Here is a 19,251-nt window from a genome sequence, read left to right on the forward strand (position 1 = left end):
AAAACATATTAACAGAACAGGTTGTCTTTTTTTAAAATGAAGTTTTTACATTATGTAAACAATAGATCTTTATTCAAAAAGAATAAGGAAGTAAATAAAAACTTCTTACAATACCATCATTTTTGGCCAAACGTCTTCATTTTTTGCCAATGCAAGAATGCACAAGTGTGTATATGTTATATGTATGTGTGTGAGTGTGTAAATAACATTGGCATCATACATACTATTTTGTGGGCTGTTTTATTAAAACAACATATCATAAAAAAGTTTCCATATCCTTAAATATACTTGAAAAGCTTGTTTTTTAATAGCAGATTGTTGTTCCATTTTAATGCTGGACTGTAATTCATTTGCAGTTCTTTATGCTATTTCTGATTTTGTTACTGGGAATAAACATCCTTGTAAACACATCTTGGACACATATTTAATTATGTTTATAGGAGAAATTTCTAGAAGTGGTATAGCTGGTCAAAGGGCATGTAAGACTTCTGATGTATATTGTCAAAGTTCCAGAAAGATTGCATCAGTTTGTATGCCACCAGCAGTATATGATGTTCTCAGTTTCTTCTACCGGGTCCAAATTGGTGTTATCAAAAAAACACAAAAGTATTGCTAATTTGATTGGGGAATTTTATTTTATATTTAATCTCTTCAGTTATTGATAAGAGTGAATATTTTTTCATATGCTAATGGGGCCATTTGTATTTTTTTCTCTCTCTCATACCCACTGATTTCCTTTGCCCATTTTTCTGCTGGCTTTTGAGTGCATCTCCTAACTCAGAGATATGCAGTCACTTCCTCAAATTTTGCATTTGAAGGAGAGTGGAACACAGGTGGTAGAGATGAGAAAGTGCAAGAAGGACTTGAGGAAACGTGATTGGCACCTATGGCTGCGGAAACCCAGACCTGGGGCTGAGCCTTCTAAGTGGGCTGGACCAGAAGCCTTAGGTCTGTACGTGTATCTCTGAAAAGGACAGCCGTTCAAGCCGAATGTTGTTTCTTGAAGGCATTGCAGCCCCTTCAGCTTTTTGTTTTTAGTTTTCACTTTGAAGTAATTATAGATTCAAGAGAAGTTTTAAAGATAGGACGGAGAAGGCGTCTCCCTCCCCCATGTATCTTTCCCCCATTTAATCGCCTTGGTTGCATCTCCCATGATTACAGTACGACATTAACACCCGGAGATCGACGATGGTGCGGTGTGTGTGTATGGTTCTGTGTCATTTTGTCCTATGTAGATTCATGTAACCACAATCAAAATACAGATGTCCTCTGTCATCACGAAGACCTCCTTTATGCTGCCCCTTTATAGTCACCCACCCCTACCCTGAGAGGGATCTCTGTGTCGCTCCTAGTCTGTTTTTCATCTCTTTACCTTTGTTATTTTGAGAATGTTTATATAAAGGAAATCATATGGTGTGTGACTTTTTGAGATGGATTGTTTCACTCAGCATAGTGCCGTTAACATCCATCTAGGTTGTATCAAAAGTGTGTTTTCTTTTTATTGCTAAGTCATGTTCCCCACTTCAACTTTTTGGTACTTTATTATACTCCTCAGGTCACTGGAAAGATGGATGAGAACCAGTTTGTGGCTGTGACCAGCACCAATGCAGCCAAAGTCTTCAACCTTTACCCTCGAAAAGGCCGCATTGCCGTGGGATCCGATGCTGACCTGGTCATCTGGGACCCCGACAGTGTGAAAACCATCTCTGCCAAGACCCACAACAGCGTAAGGCCTGTTAACTGCATGGACCCAATCCAAACAAATCACAATCGCAGAAAGAGACAGAGACAGAAAAGTCCTCAGGATTTATGAAAAGAATTCCCCCTGATAGGAGTGAAATTTTTTCCAGGATATATTATAAATTGCAATTTGCTAAAAAAAAAAAAAAAAAAAAAAATTTTTTTTTCCTTTACTGAGGTCAGTAAGACTGATAATAAGTCACTCTTATCATCATTTTGGAGTTCCAGAGACTGTCTTATACATAGAGGTCTCTGTTGGTAGACCTTTAGAGCCTCCCGTATCATGCCAGGACATCAGAAACTTCTAGAAGTCAGGCACCATCCCGTTTTTTATAGTTGGATGCAGCACCTCTCATGGCAGTGCTTGGTGCAAGGGACTTAAATGAAACATCCAAACATTTACTCTTGAGATGCCCACCGGTACTTTTATTCTTATAAGCCATTGTTTTCTCATATCATTGTTGCTGTATAGCAACTTATAAATAACAGTTGCTTTTATTGTCTTCAAGGAATTAATTGACTTAGACTTATCCTTAAATGGAAGAAATATCCCTGGCAGCCATTTTGACCATGATTTTAGGATCTGCAGTTTTAGGGTATCTGTTGTCTTCAGGCTAGAATACAGAGCTTGGGGATACCCCGTCTTGTTAATAGGACTCTGGGCAAGTGACTTCATGTCATGTGTCAGGCTCCTTGGCTGAGAATGAATCCAGGGTTTAAACAATGTCTCTGAGTGTCCTGTGACGCTGAGGTCCGGGGCATTGGGCAGAGGTGTTAGATACCATTGGTTCTTCATAGGAAAAACTATGTGTGCACGTCTGTGTATCTATATTGCTATATCTATGTATATTGATATAGATATAATATTGCAAGAATATGGACAAAGGGGCAGCTTTGAAAAAGAAATGGGCGTAGGGCAGAAGTGTTCTATGTCAGGAACTCATATGAATCTCGAAGTGAATTCTTAATGAATGATGAGGATATTCTAGACCAAGTTCTAAACTGAAAGCTGGCTCAGTAGGGAATCTGATTCTAGGTTGCCCACCCTAGTTAGCCTGGACCAGCGAGTTCTCACATCTCCCTGAGGTGTCATGACAGCTCAGGAGTGGGCCCCTGGCATTTCTCTGGCACAGCCTTGGGCCCTTTGCCATATCCTAGCCCTCTCCCATTTGGGCAGAGGGGCTCGCCTCTCATTTCTGCTGGCACCTGTGGATGTCAGGATGGTGGATGCCTTCCGGGAAGGCTGCTCAGCTCTCAGTATTTATTTCTAGGTGACGTTTCCCCATCTTTTCCCACTGATTTGCTTAGCTTTGCAGCATAGCCTGCGGCCACGCCAACTTGTAACTTAGATCAAAACCTTTTGGGGATCCAGGATGGCTTCTTTACAGGCAGGGGTCCTAGCCCAGTGAACCCTTCTGTTCATAGGCATTTAACATCATATTCCAATTTATTCTTTCATTTGGCCTTTTCAATAAAGGGATGATATTATTATCCCAATTGGGAGGATAAATAAACTCAGGCATAGAGAGCTTAAGTGACCAGTCTAATGTTACATAGCTATTTTGCGGTAGAGCCAGAATTAGAACCCAAAATTGTCCATGGCTGTTCCCTGCCAGACTGCATATACAGCCTCTTGGTCAGACTTAGATGGAGAGAATTCTTCCCCTTCCTTGCAGGGTCTCCTCCAGAGGTAACACAGAGGAGGAACTGGACTCATTATCTAAGCTGTAGGTGACCTGGCCAGGGAGCTTGCATTTGGAGCCCTTAACCTGGCAGAAGAGAGGATGTGAAGGAGCGATGGTTCGGGAAGACAGATTCTGCCCTCCAGACATTCCACCCAAACCTTTCCAGGCAATAGCATTGCCCTGCCTTTAACTCCAGGCAACCCCATGTGGGAAATGCTAACTTCCGTCCTCACCTGTGTTCAAGAGCCCACACTAAGCACGTTTATGCAGCATCAATCATTTGGGAGAATACTAATAGGAGGCTTTCCCATGTAATACAGTATTTTCTACTACAGGGCTAATTAGCTTTAATTTGGAGCACTTAGCTAACTATTATTGATGGCCCTGTTGTTAAGCCTCTGCTTGGATTTTCCAGGCATCCAGCCAGATGAGTAATTTTAGGGAACCCGTGTGGATGTAGGTTAAAAATATCTATACCTGGTGAGTGACGAAGCCTGACTGCCTTCGTGGTTGACAGAGAGGAGGCTCCAAACACCTAGATCTGACCATTGGACCTGTCAATTTGAAGTCACTTAGAGTCATGGGGCTGGTTCCCTCCATTTATTAAAAATGGGTGTTGGCCCAAAGCTCTTCTAGGTGTTAATGATCAGTTTTTAGGCAACTAAACTTGATATATGTGTCTTAACAATTCTTTGACACGAAAAGGCTTGCAATCCTGTTGGGAAGGTGCAGTAAAAACAATGAATGAGTGAACATGTTCTAAATGCCTACTTTGTGCCAAGCAGCTTGCTAAACGCTTCTGTCCCTCTTAGTTTTTGCGATCTCAGCATCGTTCCTGCGAAGTGGGCCATTTCCTCTTACAGATGAGGAAGCCGCGGCTTGGAGGAGTGTAAGGGACTTATCCAGAGTCACACAGCTGGCGAGTGGCAGATGTGGGGTGGGGACCCAGAGCAGATGGCAGCGTGTCGAAGGTTGTCTCCGTTACTCCAGCGGGGCTTAAGAGCAGTTTGTCCAAATATGGACAGTTAGCTGTGGAGTAACATGGCAGAGATGGGGCTTCATCCAGCCCTTAAAGGGTGATGCACACCCTTTCAAACGTCATTTCACAGCTGACATTTCCCTGATGGGGATCTACACACATGTGATGCTTTCTATGTTGTCATCTTCACAAAGCTTTGTGAGAGAGGCAGATGGAGAAATTGAAGTTCTGCGGCGGGGCTCAAATGATTTGCCCAGAGGCAAACAGCTTCTGGAGTTCACCAAATCTAAGATGCCATTAGTTTATGTACCACCATGAAGGAAAAGACACCCAAGACGAGAGTATTAGGAAACTCGTGAAAAGGTGTTGTGCCACCAAGCTTGTGCTTAGTGTAGGGTAAATGAGAGGTGAATCTGCCATGTAGAAGGGGTGGCAAATATCTTATGCGCCTCGACTTTGACTTTGGGTTCAGAGAGGACAAAATGTCTCCTTGGAGAATATAAACTGAAAGCTGCTGCTCATGCAGGTTGGAGGTGTGAGTTCCTGATGCCCGCAGGGTCCAGAAAAACCTGCAGCTGAGAGATTAATGTAAAATGGCTTTAGTGTGGAAATCCCCTTGGCTACAGGGGAAAACAAACCCATGTCCCCCTGGAAGGACTTGGTTCAGTCTACACTGATGGCCACTGCACAGGTCCATCTGCGGCAAGACACGTTCTGACTTCAGGGAGGAGTGTCCTAGAATCGATGAAGGCGCTGGGGACACACACTTGGGCCTTGGGAGTCCCCATGTAGAGTCCCTGCCTTCCTCTCAAGTGTCTTTCTGCCTCATTCCTTTTGGTAGCTTCCACATGACTCTTCAGAGTTTCAGAGCGGTGCTGACAGCCCTTCATTGCCATTTTCAATCAGTACTTCTGCATTTTGACATTGAACTAGCCGAGGAGCCAGCCGGGGCCTCTCCATACTTCCCAGCCAGCGCGCTGAGCAGAGACGTTATCCTGCAGTGCAGGGCGCTGCTGCAGCTGTCTGTTCACAGGCTGACTCTTAGTGCCGATAACCTGGCCTGAATTCCCCCAGAAGCCTGAGTCACTTTTCATGGTTGGAGCCTCCGCTTCATGGTCCAGTCCTGAGCGCAGCACAGACATTGGTGCCTGCGAGCGGGTCAGGCAGAAGGCCTTCTGGAATCTAGGGACAGTCCTGGGTGAGCCGAAGCTGTGAGATGGGGCTGTGACACATGGAGTTTTTAATGTGGAACACAGTGCCCCGGGTCTCTGTTGCCTTATTGTCCAAAAACAAACTCACTGCCTATAGAGACCCAGTATATTTTCCCAGAGGGCCCACAGATAGGTCGCTCTTTTTACCCTGAAAAGCTTGAAACCAAAAGGACTGCTGTGTTGTTTGGGAAATTAAACCTCAAACATCTTATTGAAGGCGTGCCTCTTAAATCACCACAGTCCTTTCATTTAGAGACTTCAGTTTCACCACATCGTTAACGGATTGGAAAACCAGGCAAACCAGTGGGAAAACCTACTGTGGATGACCCATTTCAAAGTTAAATTTAGAACTCGGTCACAGAGGGCCTTTGCATTTGAACTTGATTGGAGCTCGAGTTAGAACAAAGTCGCTGCTAATACGCGGAATCTTTTCCTTCTATTTGTGTGGCATTTACAAACCCTCACGCTTTTCCATACAATTTTTCTGTTCAGTTTTTGTGCCCCCCAGTTTTCGAGAGGTGGTAAAAGATTATTCCATATTCTGGACAGGGAAATGAAGACATAGAGATTAAGTGGCTGCTGGTGTGGCCACTTGGGACAGGGACTGCAGCCCTGGGCCTTTCTCTCGTCCGCTGTCAGGGAGTGCATGCTGCCAGACTGGACGGCCGGGCGTGTCCTGTGGGGTTCACTGTGCTCCCTTCCTCCAGGCTCTCGAGTACAACATCTTCGAAGGCATGGAGTGCCGCGGCTCTCCGCTGGTCGTCATTAGCCAGGGGAAGATTGTCCTAGAAGACGGCACCCTTCACGTCACCGAAGGCTCTGGGCGCTACATCCCTCGAAAGCCCTTCCCCGATTTTGTTTATAAGCGTATCAAGGCGAGGAGCAGAGTGAGTAGCTCTGATCTTACGGATCGTTTTGTCATGGATTAAGTTCGCTTTCTTAAACACGTACTAAGCACTTTGAGTCAGAACATCAAGATGAGTACGGAGGATTTGGGGGTAAGGAAACATGGTCTTTTTATTCCTGGAGCCCAGAATACCAGCGGAGGAGTCAGGCGCGTCCACAGCTAGCCAGAATCAAGTGAGACTGTGACATGTGCTGTGATGGGGTTCACAGGAAGGAACCATTGTGGAGTCATGGGGGAATGTGTCATGGGGAGAGGGCACTTTGAGTTGGGTCTTGTGGGTTAAGTAGACATTTGACAGGTCAGAGAAGGGAGATAAGGAAATTAGATAGAGAAAATGTCATGAGCATAGAAAATGTACAGTGTGCTTCAGGCATGGTGAACAGTCTACATGTAGCACCAGAGCTTGGGGGCTGTGAGGCCAGGATGGATGGCACTGTAAGGGAATTAGAGGGAGAGAGGCTGGAAAGAAAGTTTGGGGCCAGATCTTAAAACATGAGACCAGATCTTCTTCATAACATGTTTGGAAGTGTCTTGGGGGAAAATAGTAAGAAATGTTACTTAGTTTTTAGAGTAATCAGTTACCCATGACCTACCTTATGGGAAGCTTTGGCCTGGAGCCTTGGGGCTGGCCCCATGCCGACATCTGCCCCCGCTGTACTCCTCTATAAGATGAGCCCCCCATTCCCAGACGTCACAGGCCTGCCACATCAGGAGTGTTGTCAGGGAGGCAGCCTCTGTGAACATGGCCTAAGTCGAGGGGCTCTCGTATTTTGCAGCTGGCGGAGCTGAGAGGGGTTCCTCGTGGCCTGTACGACGGACCTGTGTGTGAAGTGTCTGTGACACCCAAGACAGTCACTCCAGCCTCCTCGGCTAAGACGTCTCCGGCCAAGCAGCAGGCCCCACCTGTCCGGAACCTGCACCAGTCTGGATTCAGCTTGTCTGGTATGGTTATGGTTTGCTGAGGACCCAGTTCTTGCAGGCCATGCTTGGTGGGGCTGATGAGTCTGGAATCCCTTTTGTAGAAGGAGAAGCAGCAGGAATGAATGGCATTCCCATGTTCCCAAGTGGGAAATACTAATATCAGCAGAGATGTAATTCACGGCAAATGGCCGATTGGGTTTCATAATCTTGATATCAGTTTCTATCACATGTAATGGCATGATGCATATGCTATGTGGAATACCCAGTATATTTAGAGGACCTTTATTCGATGTCCCGTGGCCGTCCTAAAGAAGCATATGATGGTATTTTAGGACTTCTCTTCCCTGCATATGCAGTACAGTTGACTCTTGAACAAAATGGGTTTGAACTGTGCAAGTCCACTTAAATGAGGATTTGTTCAATAAATACAGTTGGCCCTTTGCATCCGTGGAATCATCTGTGGATTTAACCAACCGTGGATCAAAAACGTTTTCACAAACTCAACTGTAGATTCCCAAATGCAGATCAAAAATACTGTTTTTGATCTGTGTTTGGCTGAATCCGCAGATGCAAAGGGCTGACCAGAATTACATTTTTGGGGAGTCAAAATTATATGTGGATTTTTGAATGCACAGGGGGTTGCCTCCCACCGCCCCCCGCCAACTTCTGCATTGTTCAAGGTCAACTGTATATGGTAGTAGTTCATCTTATGAGGTCTGGAGTTTAACTTTCAACAGCTTAACTTCGTAGTCCAGATGCTTGCTTAGCGGTGCCTCAGTCTCATCTGTAGAATGGGTATAATAGTAATAGCTACCTCATGGGGTTGTGAGGATTAAATGAGTTAATATGCGTGTAAGGTGCTTAGAATAGAGTCATTTGAGAATTGTTAGCCATTTGCTTGGATAAAATATGTGATGTCAGGGACGATGAGAGGAAAGGGTCCAGATTTTAGAACTTCCTTACTTGAAACTTCCTTCCAGTCCTTCATTTGGCCCATGACTAGAACCCTTCCACCTTTCCAGCTCCAAGCCACAGATAGGTATTCAGATTTCTATGCCATGTTAAACAGTTAATCAGGTAGATTTTTTTCTGGTTAGATATATTGGTTTTTAGAATGTTGCCATGGTATGGATTACCAATTTTCAAAAAATTTACTGTGTCCATGCTATCTTGTGTCACCAGTCCATTCAAGTATAAGGAACCGTCGTTCCTTCTGCTTTTGATTATACAGTTGTATAATATCAGAGGAACTGAATGCCAGAGAGAGGGCCATACCTTCAGAAAAGCCACACTCAATTTGACTAATGAGAATAGGGACAGGTTGTAGTCTATGAGTCAGTCGAAAGCCTGAAACATAGTATTATTTTACATGTAGTTTTACTTTTTCAAGTAACGGATCTAACTGGCTTCTGCAAGGACTGAATTATGTGTGCCGTCTGATTCTTTGGCCATCTTAAGCCCATCCCTTCTTTGTAGTTTAAGCTTTTGGTGAGTTTTTGAGGGGATGGGGGATGGGCCTGGCCCATTTGCTCTCAAACTGTATTATACTCCCGTTTAAAGAGGGAGCTCCTGTCACTGGTTTTGACCCTCACTCCTCTCTCCTCTACAGGCGCTCAGATTGATGACAACATCCCTCGCCGCACCACCCAGCGCATCGTGGCGCCCCCTGGTGGCCGTGCCAACATCACCAGCCTGGGCTAGAGGTCCTGGGCCACAGTCTACTTGGGGATGGGGGATGGGGGATGGGACATCTGAGGACATTCTGAGACTTTCTTCCTTCCTTCCTTCCTTTTTTTTTCTTTAAGAGCCTGTGATAGTTACTGTGGGGCAGCCAGTTCATGGGGCTCCCTCTTGGGCCCCGCACTCCGTCCCTCACCCGGAGTCACTGATTTTGCTCACCCACTTCCCTACACATCTGCGAACATCACACCACGTCTGTCCACCAACCCCACACATGGGACTGCATCCAACACTCAGACATGCGAAGCAGCAACTCGCCCGAGGGTGTTTTCCATCTCCAACCTCTGCTGTACTTATCACCTTCCTTTTTGTTGTGGGGGAAGATAAAGTGAAATGCCCAGAGCTGCCTTTTTCTTTTTAAATTAAAAAAAAAAGTTTTTTTTTTTGGTGGGGCTGGAGAAGGGTGGTGGGGGAGGGGGAGAGTTTTTTTTTTAATATTAAATTGGAAAGCCTAATTCACTATTAAAACAAGGGGTTTGAACTGGACATCCTAATGATGCAATTCCGTAACCATCAGGCCGATTCAGGGTGGTTGGCAAACTCGTTGAGTCCCTCCTGTGAGGTTCCAGAATGCCCACATCACCATTCCGTAGTCTGCTGGGTCAACTGTTGATAAAGGGTAGGTTTTTTTGGCCTAGATTTTGCTGCAGATTAAATCTTTGGACGATTCTCTTTTCCTCACTTCGCCTCTTCTCTGAGCCAGCTTGAGCTCTCTCTAGCTTTTTCATCCATGACTATTTTCACACATCGGTCTCTTTCTTTGTGTTTCCTGTAGCCCTTGTCTCTGAGGCGTTGTTATTTTCTCCTTCCCCCATTGTTTTTTCAAATGACCAGGTCTACCATTTCTGTTGTGGTCATAAGAACCTGCCTGGGAGGATGTGAGCTTTGTCATCACAACCGAGTAATCCCACTGTCCTAGTCCCTAAAAGACTGGTGCTACCCACCCACCATTGCGAGGATGCGTGTGATTTTGAGACGCGTCCCGGGTGCCAGGAAGGACCTAGTTACCACCTACACCATCACACGTGAGTTCAGAATAGACCCTCAGACAGTGCCGAGATGTTACAGAGGCCTGAGGCTACAGGATGTGAGAGTTTTTCCTCTGTGCAGTGCTAACTGGTAAAGACACAGACACATCTGAAAAATGAGCCCCTAAACCACAGTGAATCAACCAGGCTCAAGCCTGTCACCAGCTCAGAGGTGTTGAGACTGGCCCCCGACAACCAGCTGTTTCCCAGCTAAGTATCTTTTGGGATTGCAGAATACCCTGGGGCTTTTCACTTTGGGGGGAAAACATATATATATATATATTTTGTCCAATTATTTCAAAAGACAGCATGTAATACAGGGAGGCCTTCTAAACTCAGACAATTCTTGGGACGTTGGAGTCTGAAAGGCCATTTTACTTTGCAAGGGGAAACATCTATTTAATGAGTGATACGTCACGTCAGAGCTGTTCTGGGGGAAAAACTTTACAAATCAAACATGTGGCCCCTTAGAGACCGAGGCGACCTCGTGTCAGCGTCCTTCCTCTCAGTGACCCTTTCCACTCACTGCCTTTGTGCCGGTTCCTGTCTTTGCCGATTTGTGTCGCATTTCCTTCTCAGCGTGTTTACCGGTTCTCCGAAGCGATACTGTGTCTGCGGGCTTGTGTAAAACCAGATCTGCTCTTGAAAAGCATAACAGAGAACAAGTAGGTCATCCCCCATCCCACTGGTCTCCACACGTTTTGCCTTTGGGGTTTATTTTTTGTTGTTATTGTTGTTTATTTGTTATTTGAAAAGTAAATTGCACTTTTAAAGAATAATTGGTTAACTTAATATATTTGCTTTTTCTCTCACCTGCACTTAGAGAAAATTTGAACCAGTTGGAAAAAAAAATTTTGTTTCAATTCTAAGAAACACTCGCAGCTCTTTAGTATTCACTTGAGTCTTCCTGTTTTTCCTGTACCAGGTCCTGGTAATTTTGGTTGTTTACTTTGATTGTTTTCTTATAACAACTTACAACCTGAAGATTTCCGCAGGCTGTGTAAGCATGTTTACCTGTTGGCTTGCTTTGTGTGTCTGTTAAATGAACGTCATATGTAAATGCTAAAATAAATCGACAGTGTCTCAGAACTGAATAACTGCAGTGACTTGATGCTCTAAAACAGTGTAGGATTTAACAGTAGATGGTTTTTAATCCTTGGAATTGTGATTGTGACCCATGAATGGAGGAACTTTCAGTGCTAAAGCTGATAATGTGTGTAGCCAGAAGAGTACTTTTTTTTTTTTTTTTTTTGTAACCACTGTCTTAATGGCAAAATAATTATGGTAAAAAAACAAGTCTCGTGTTTATTATTCCTTAAGCACTCTGTGTTATATTACCATGGAACACCTAATAAAGCAAAATGTGGTCGTTTCAGGGGTGTGTCTGTGTGCAGATGTTCAAGGAGGCAGCTGCTTGGCCCGGCCTTCCAGCAAAACCTCCCTTCCTGAAGCATTCGCGGGCGTCTTCGGCCTCGTTTTGGGGACTGTCCTGCTTCACAAGTTTTTCCTGCATGCCCAGGTTGTTATGTCCAGACCACTGAGATCTGAACCCTGACAGAGCTTGGCATGGCTGAGCTAAGTGTCAGAAATTCATAGACTGTATCTTAGGCTATGAGGGCTCCAGAAGCGAGCTGTGAACCGAATCGGGTGTTGAACTGGGTGGGGCCATATAGGCTAGTGTGGGTGACCCCCAGGCTTTCTGCGTCCTTATGGCTTATTCCCCTGGAAAAGTCTCAAGCTATATGGGGGTATGGAAGATGGGAGACTAATGCGTGTTGAGTAGGATCCCGACCTCTGTCCAGGAGCTTGTAGGAAACTGGGACACAAAGCACATGTTCTTCCACCCCAAGCAAGTGCCACGAGCGCATGTCGGGCACGAGGCCAGGCCAGGCGCTCGGTCCCCATGGCTCCCTGGTGCTGGCGTTGCTGGTTCTGCGAACAGAGTGAAGAGGGTGTGTGCGGGGCCTCCCCGGGCCCATCGTATGGTTGATGAAATTTTTTTTTTCCTTTCTTTCTGTCCAGCCCTATCCGAATAGGATATGAGGTGATTTACAAAAACATACACACTATACCAGGCTGTTGTAAACAGAGTGTTTGAGTGAAGGGAAAATAACAGTAGGAAAAACAAGATAAGGCCTGACTGGGTTTAGTGCAACCCACCTGCCATAGGGTGGCAAGTTCTGAGGGAGATCTGAGCATTCTAGTGACAGCCACAAAATAGGAGACGGAGCCAGGTGACTGTATAATATAGTGATCAGAAGCTAAATTTGTACTTGAGAAGAAATTCAGAGATTCCTGGCCCTCAGTCCCATGGGCAAATGTGGGGACCCCCAGTAATCAAGAGTTGTGTGCCTACAGCTGGCTCTTACGCGGCCTTCACTAGGACAATGGCAGAGCACCGTGATGCAGGAAAATCGAATCCGTCCAGTGTGTGGGCGGGAGCGGCAATATGGGCAGGAGCACAAAGTTCATGCTAACATTTATAAGACCTACGACAAGAGTTAGAAATCCCAGGTCCACAGCCCATCCTCCTCCTACCACCTTGGCCTCATCCCACCCCAAGATGGGCCTCACGCCCGTGGACACCTTGGCACGTGTTGCCCTGCTCCTAGCGTGCAGATACTCTGAGGGCCGTCCACACCAGCTGTGAATTCTACCCCCTAGGGTGACCCAACAGGGAGGCCCGTGTAGGCACTGGCAGTGGGCTTGGGTCCATCCGAGCAGGGAGGAGAATGGCCAGAGGGCAGGTCCTCTAATGACGGAGGAGTCCCATGAGTGCCACGTGGCTAAACAACAGAGCCAGATACATAACTCTGGTGGTGTGATTTAATCCAAAGATTTTCGAGCATCTGGAAAAAGCGGAATACATATCCTTTAGGAAGTGTTTTAGTCTTGTATTGCCATGAGTTGAAAGTTAGATTCTCTGGCAAATTTCTGTAGTATGGTTACTCTAAGAAGAGGCAGATTTTTCCTTTCCCATCGACAGGTGTGGAGATAAGTTTTGATGGCGCTACTGAGATTAGGCATGTGTCTTTTGGAGAGTTGTTGATCTTCTCTGTGCTTTATATATTCTCTGCAAGGTAGAGATGTCATTACCCAGCCTTACTCTCAGCTTAGGTCCAGATCGAAAAGGGCAAGAAGCCATATGGCGCAGAGCAGAGGACTGCAAAGGAACGATGGAAATAGTGTCCCGAGTGTCTCTCATGAAATAGAAATAGAAGACTGATGTCTGCAAAGGTCTTTAGTTGACTGCAGAGATCACAGAACTCCGAGACATCAGAGATGGTGTCAATTGTTAAAGTGCATTGGTCAAGGTCACCGATAATAGCTAACATTATTAAGTGCTGGCATCGCTCTAAGTGTATGTCACATATTAATTCAATCTTTGCAGCAACCCAGAAAGCGATGCCATTATTTTGCTGTTGTACAAATAAGACAGAAGCGCAGAGTTAAGCAACTTGCTCAGAACTAGGCTTTGAACCTGTTCAGTGGGGCTGGTGGCCACGTGTTTAATCGTTGTTATTCTACTATGAAGAAGCTCCCACCTAGAAGGTGTGGGGAAGAGAGAGATGGGAAGCGGCAGAGAATACGGCTGTGCAGGTAGGTAGGCAGACACATGGCAGAAAATTGTGGACAAATGAGCTTTGCAGAAGAGAATACAGTGATCTCATGAAGCCAACACAAATTTGGGGATATATGGACTCTAGGTAAGAAGAAAGGAGAGACCTATAAAACAGATGTAAGAGAAAAATGGTTTAGAGAAAAACAAAAAATGCAAAGGAAAACTAATAATTTAAACACATTAAGTTTTATATACAAGATTTCGGGAAATGGTGTTGATTCGATGAAAAAATTACAAATGAGTATATACGTAAATTACGCATAATTTTTATAAGAATCTTGCAAGAGTGAATAAAATGATGCCTATTGAAAACAGCTTGGAAAGGAGCAAAGGGACTCGGCTATGTTGTCATTTTATGAAGATTTGATGTGAGGAAGGGGAGTCAGGTGCCACCCCTAGCAGTGAGGAGCGTGGCCTCCTCACAGGACTGAACATGATGTGAGGGGCCTGTGGAAGGAACACTTGGGGGGTTGAAGACCAGACACTATGCTATGTAAAGATTTACGGTTCATATAGTTTATTACATTGAGATTATGTGATGAGCTTCAGCAGCTAAGCTGTGCTGTAGTTACACACAGTCCTCATCCCAATAAACTTCATCCCACAGCACAGAACTATCTGGCAACCTGTTGTGTGTGATGGCAATGGGGTGGAGGTCAGAGGGAAGTGGGCTGCACTCGTGCAGGAATGACCTTGCCCAGGACTGGCTCTTTCCAGCTTTATCTTGTGACTCTGGGGACCCTTAATAGGGTCCAAGTGTGGAACCCGGGCAAGAAGAAGGCAGGAGGGGAAAACTTACTGTTCTGCTGTTCACAGCTCTTCAGGGTCCATCCGTCCCTAGAGAAGACTCGATATACAGTGGACTTTCCATTTCTGATTGTTATTTCCCTTGATTTTTCCTATCACTCCAAAGGTTCACCATTTTTACCCTCAGCAATTCAAGAGGTCTCCGAGTTCACAGTAAGCCTATTACCAGAGGTCAACTCATTCGTGGGGTTGCACTCCCTCTGCTGGAGACACGCATCTTTTATCTTTGCCTACATACTAAGAGGGGAGAGAGCCCAGAATGTAGTCAAGGACCGCATTGTCCGAGAAGGGCTAGCCACCTGCTGGGACAGACTGGGCGTCCCGCCGACCTGTAGGGAGATGGGCTCTCAGTTTTATCATCCGGTCTGACCAGCTTTCCTATCTGACCGGCCCTCCCACGACACCCACTATTTGACACCCTGCACCTTCAATCTTGCGACTCGGTTGTCGTCCAGCTATTAGCCTCCCCCTAGCATCTTACTAGGTCCCCATGGCAGGCACTTTAGCTCTCTTACTAGTTCTTTCTATTTTCTTGAACCCGTGCCCTCCCGTTTTACCTGTCGAACAAACCCCAGCTTTGACCTCCCACCGTAGCAACCCTGCCAGCCAGCAGCCCCTGCATCTGTCCGCATCCAGAGCACCAGCTCCAGAGGACGGGAACAGCCCATCACGGTGAAGGGCCTCCCGAGCAGTGGCTCCCTGGCAGTCCACATCATGTGCCAGACCCCATCGGGTGGGGACCCGGTACTGAGGTTGGCAGATGCATCAGTAGATCTAATGAGCCGCTTTGGTTATAAAAATGGTTTCTCCTCCCTAGGCCTCGTCTGCCGATTTCAACTTTGTATTTCTTAGGTTTTTTTTTCACTAAATTCTTTATGTTATCTAAATGAAATCTGCTTCACACTAGTGTCCTTATTGTTATCCAAACATGCCTGTCCCCTTCACTTTCTTTGTTTCATCCTATTCTCATGCCTGGTGTGAAGGGGAACTTTAGGCAAAAAAAAAAAAAAATGTTCTGGACTTATGCTATGAGAGGTGACGCAGGACAGCAAGAGAGGTCGTCTCTGCCACACTAGGGAAGAGGTAGTTCCTCAAAGGAAATTCGGGGTGATAGAAACAGAAGTGGGAGGGAGAATGCTATTATGTCGCCACCCTCAGATTAATTACAAGATTACTTGCAAGGCCCAGGTGTCTCTCCACTTGATGATAATCTTACCACTTTTATCTTAAGAATAATGTGGAATTGATTCTCAAAGTGGTACAGTTATGTATGACAGACTGTGGATTCTGGCATCTCAGAGATCTCTTGGTTATGGCCTTCGCTTTGAACACAGTTGTCTTCAGTGTTCATCTATAAATTCCCTTCGCTGGGGGCTTACATGACAGAGAGGAAAGGGCAGTGTGATATGAATTATACTTACACACCTCCATGATTCTCCCTCTAGTGAACAGTTTGTGGATCTCCACTAAACCCAGGTGTTTGGGGCATGTTTAAGACAATAGAAAATGGATCAAATGAGGTCTCACCACAGAGGGGCACAAATAATTGTGATTAGGGTTGTGATGGAACTATAACCCGCAAGACACACAAGCAGGAGGTTGCAGCTAATTGAGGGAATGGGAGAGATTTCACAAAGAATTGAGTCTTAAAACATGAAAATAGAAGAAAGAAAAAAATAGAGAAATCGGCTACTGCAGAGTGGTTTCTCAGAGGCCCATTCTCTGTATATCTCAGGCCCAGTTCAACTCCAAAGGCACTAAACTGATCGTTGAACGTGAGCTTTTTATGTAAACTGTCTTAAGACCAAGGCGACCAGGTGTTCTATCTCTCTGGTCTGTCTGTTCCTTCTCCAAGAAGTTTCTATCAGTTCTTAGTGAATCATTTGCATATCTTATATGGCGCTACTTGTTGAAATGTTATAATGTTCACAAAGGATTACTCCGTTGGAATTCTTCCTGCTCGTCCTCTCCCTCATTTCCAGTTCTCCATCTTCTTCACACCCCACCCATTCCAGAATTGGCATCCTGTCATTCAGGTTCTTACTTAGATGAGTGAGTGGTCTTTCACTTGCTTGCCTTTAAATGTTTAATTCCAGTTTACTGTGGGGTCCTATCTGCTCTCACCATGCCCTTTTCCTCCTGGATGACAGGCCTAAGACCTCAGCCTTTGCTGACAAAATATTTGTTGAGAGTTTGGAATGAAGAGTTAAAAACTTGGTTCTGGCAGTTACACAGTTTTCCCATTAGGTGGCAGCCGTGTACGAGCTGTGCAAGAGCAAGTTTCTAAGTCCTTGAAACAGCATGAAAAGAGAACAGAATGCAACACCAAGGTCAGTGAAAACCCACTCCTAAACAAGCACCCGGGCAGCTACATAGAAATATGGGCTGTATTCTGTGTATGAGGAGAGCAATGGATGACTTGGAGAGTTACGTATTAATATAAAGTGGGTGTGTAGATTTAACAAGAGTCACTAAAAAAGTTGATTACTAGGGGCCAAAGTCTCATTATGGTAAGATGGTCTTTCTGTTACAGGTGGCCCATGTTCTAATGGTTTACAGCAGTGTTGTCATTGAGCCAACCAGACACAACAGGATTTGGACTCTTCATGGTCCGTGGCAGCCTGTTCTGGTGTTTCCTGTGGCTGTCCTGTGAAGTTAGTACAGAGTCTTCCCATACACCCCACACCTAGTGTTCTCTAACATTAACATCTCACACAATTATTGTACGTTTGTTACATTTAATGAACCAAGACTGATACATTATTAATAACCAAAGTCTACTCATCTCTCCTAGTTTTTACCTGTCGTCCTTTTTCTGATGTTGATGACGCAGACTTCCAACCAGGAAGTCCCTGGAGCTGAGTCACAGTAACGTAGCACACATGGACGAGTTCAGGGCATTCCTGCTCCGTGTGTTCCTGGGGTCAAGCTTTCCTTAGGTTTGGCTCCTTAATTCTTATTTTGATTCTGAGAATTATTCCATGTTTCCCAATAAACTCCTCCTCCCCTTTCAAAAGTTAACCAGAATCTGTTACTCATAATAGAAGAGCCTTAAGTACTGTGACCTAGGATACATTTCATCCAGGGAATGTCACTGAGATTGATCACCAGTGAGCTAGCACCATCCTTCTTTCATGGCTGGGAGTATACCGCTGTCCAGATTTATACAGATGCCTTTATACCTGAAATGGCTCTGTAAATTGAACCCATAGTCCAATAAACTAGGGCTTTAAATAGCTCAGAAGAGGTGTTCCGATAGGAAATTGATGGCGAAAAATTTGTGGAGATGTGATGTCCTGTTTACTCTCAGATGGGTGAATACTCACAATTCAGAAATGACATAAAAACATTCAGCTCTTAAAAGTTATGGCCTTTTAAAGACTCCTTTCTCTTTGAAAGCATTCTGGGAATCAGAAAAATTGAGCCAAAGAATTTCTGAAAATATATAATTAGAGAAGAAAGACTCGGAAGAGAAAGAGGCAACAGAAAGACACTACACTCTTCTGAGTGCAACAGGTTCACTGAACAGCTGAGCTCGCGGGGCGCAAACAGGAACGGGCTGTCTGTCCTCCGTCACAGCCGTCAGACGGGCTCTGCGACCTGCTTCCTGCCCTTTGACGGGATCTCCTGCAGCACCTATAGCATTTAGGCTGCTTTCAGTAACAGAAACGAGTCTCATTTTGCTAGCTACAACCTCATTTCACAATGAAAAGGACCAACCCCAAACTCCACATCCATCTCAGTTTTACCCTCCCTCCTAGTTCTAGACTGGTCTGTGGTTCAGGGATTGAATTCGTTTGCTCTGGTGACATAACGAAGTACCACACACCGAGTGGGTTACACAACAGAAATTTATTTCCTCAAAATTCTGGAGGCTGGAAGTCCAAGATCAAGGTGTCAAGGTTTCTCCCGAGGGCTCTCTCCTTGGCTTATAGGTAGCCATTTTCTCCCTGTGTCTTCACGGGGTCTTCCCTCTGTGTGTGTGTGTGTGTGTGTGTGTGTGTGTGTGTGTGTGTGTGTGTGTGTGTCTTAATCTCTTTCTTATAGGACTCTCTATTATTGGTTTAGGGCCCACCGTAATCACTTCATTTTTAACTTTATTACCTCTTTAAAGTCCCAGTCTCCAAATGTAGTCACATTCTGAGGTCTTAGGGGTTAGAACTTTGACATACGAGTTTTTTGGGGGTGGGGGACACAATTCAGTCCACAACAGGACCCGTGGTGGGGGAAGAAGCACGGTCACTTCTTTCTCTATTTCTCCTCTTTCTTCCTTCATTTCCTTTTGTCTCTGTTGTTTTCAGGATCGTGATGTAAGGGATAGAGGGAAGAGAGCTTAGAGGAAAGGATTAAAAAGTGTTTTTTTGATTTAGTTGCTACAGTTTGCTCCTGGCTAACACTAGCTTGCAACAGTGGCAGGCTTTCTCTGGGGCAGGCATTCAAATTCTGGCTCTTCTGTGGTTCTCAGGTGTGGCTTCTTCAGAGACTGAGCTGGGGACGTGGGAAAAACACCCCACCCCGTTTCCTGACGTGGAGGGGTGCACTACCTGGTTGGCATCCTACTCTCCCCCAGCCCTTCTCCTCTGGAGTGCACCCCACAGCCTCTGGGTTTGC

At 45.3% G+C, this 19,251-nt stretch overlaps 1 protein-coding gene and 1 long non-coding RNA gene across 3 annotated transcripts in view; both read left to right on the plus strand.

The window, feature by feature from the left end:
• The window catches only part of DPYSL2 (dihydropyrimidinase like 2), a 105,596-nt gene extending 94,010 nt beyond the window's left edge, over window positions 1-11,586 (plus strand). For both annotated transcript variants that reach the window (XM_039876152.1, XM_039876153.1), the window contains exons 11-14: window positions 1,556-1,726; window positions 6,323-6,502; window positions 7,299-7,464; window positions 9,053-11,586. In XM_039876152.1, coding sequence (XP_039732086.1) covers window positions 1,556-1,726; window positions 6,323-6,502; window positions 7,299-7,464; window positions 9,053-9,144 — 609 coding nt within the window. In that variant the 3' untranslated portion in view covers window positions 9,145-11,586. The remainder of the gene's footprint in view (window positions 1-1,555; window positions 1,727-6,322; window positions 6,503-7,298; window positions 7,465-9,052) is intronic.
• Window positions 11,587-12,656: 1,070 nt separating this feature from the next.
• LOC120613406 (uncharacterized) lies at window positions 12,657-17,426 on the plus strand. The gene is made up of 2 exons (XR_005655696.1): window positions 12,657-16,970; window positions 17,174-17,426. It is a non-coding gene; the product is annotated as an uncharacterized LOC120613406 (long non-coding RNA).
• Window positions 17,427-19,251: the final 1,825 nt, after the last annotated feature.

Source organism: Pteropus medius, unplaced genomic scaffold, assembly GCF_902729225.1.
Source record: "Pteropus medius unplaced genomic scaffold, Ma_sr-lr_union100, whole genome shotgun sequence".
In the NCBI taxonomy this organism is placed as follows: Eukaryota; Metazoa; Chordata; class Mammalia; order Chiroptera; family Pteropodidae; genus Pteropus; species Pteropus medius.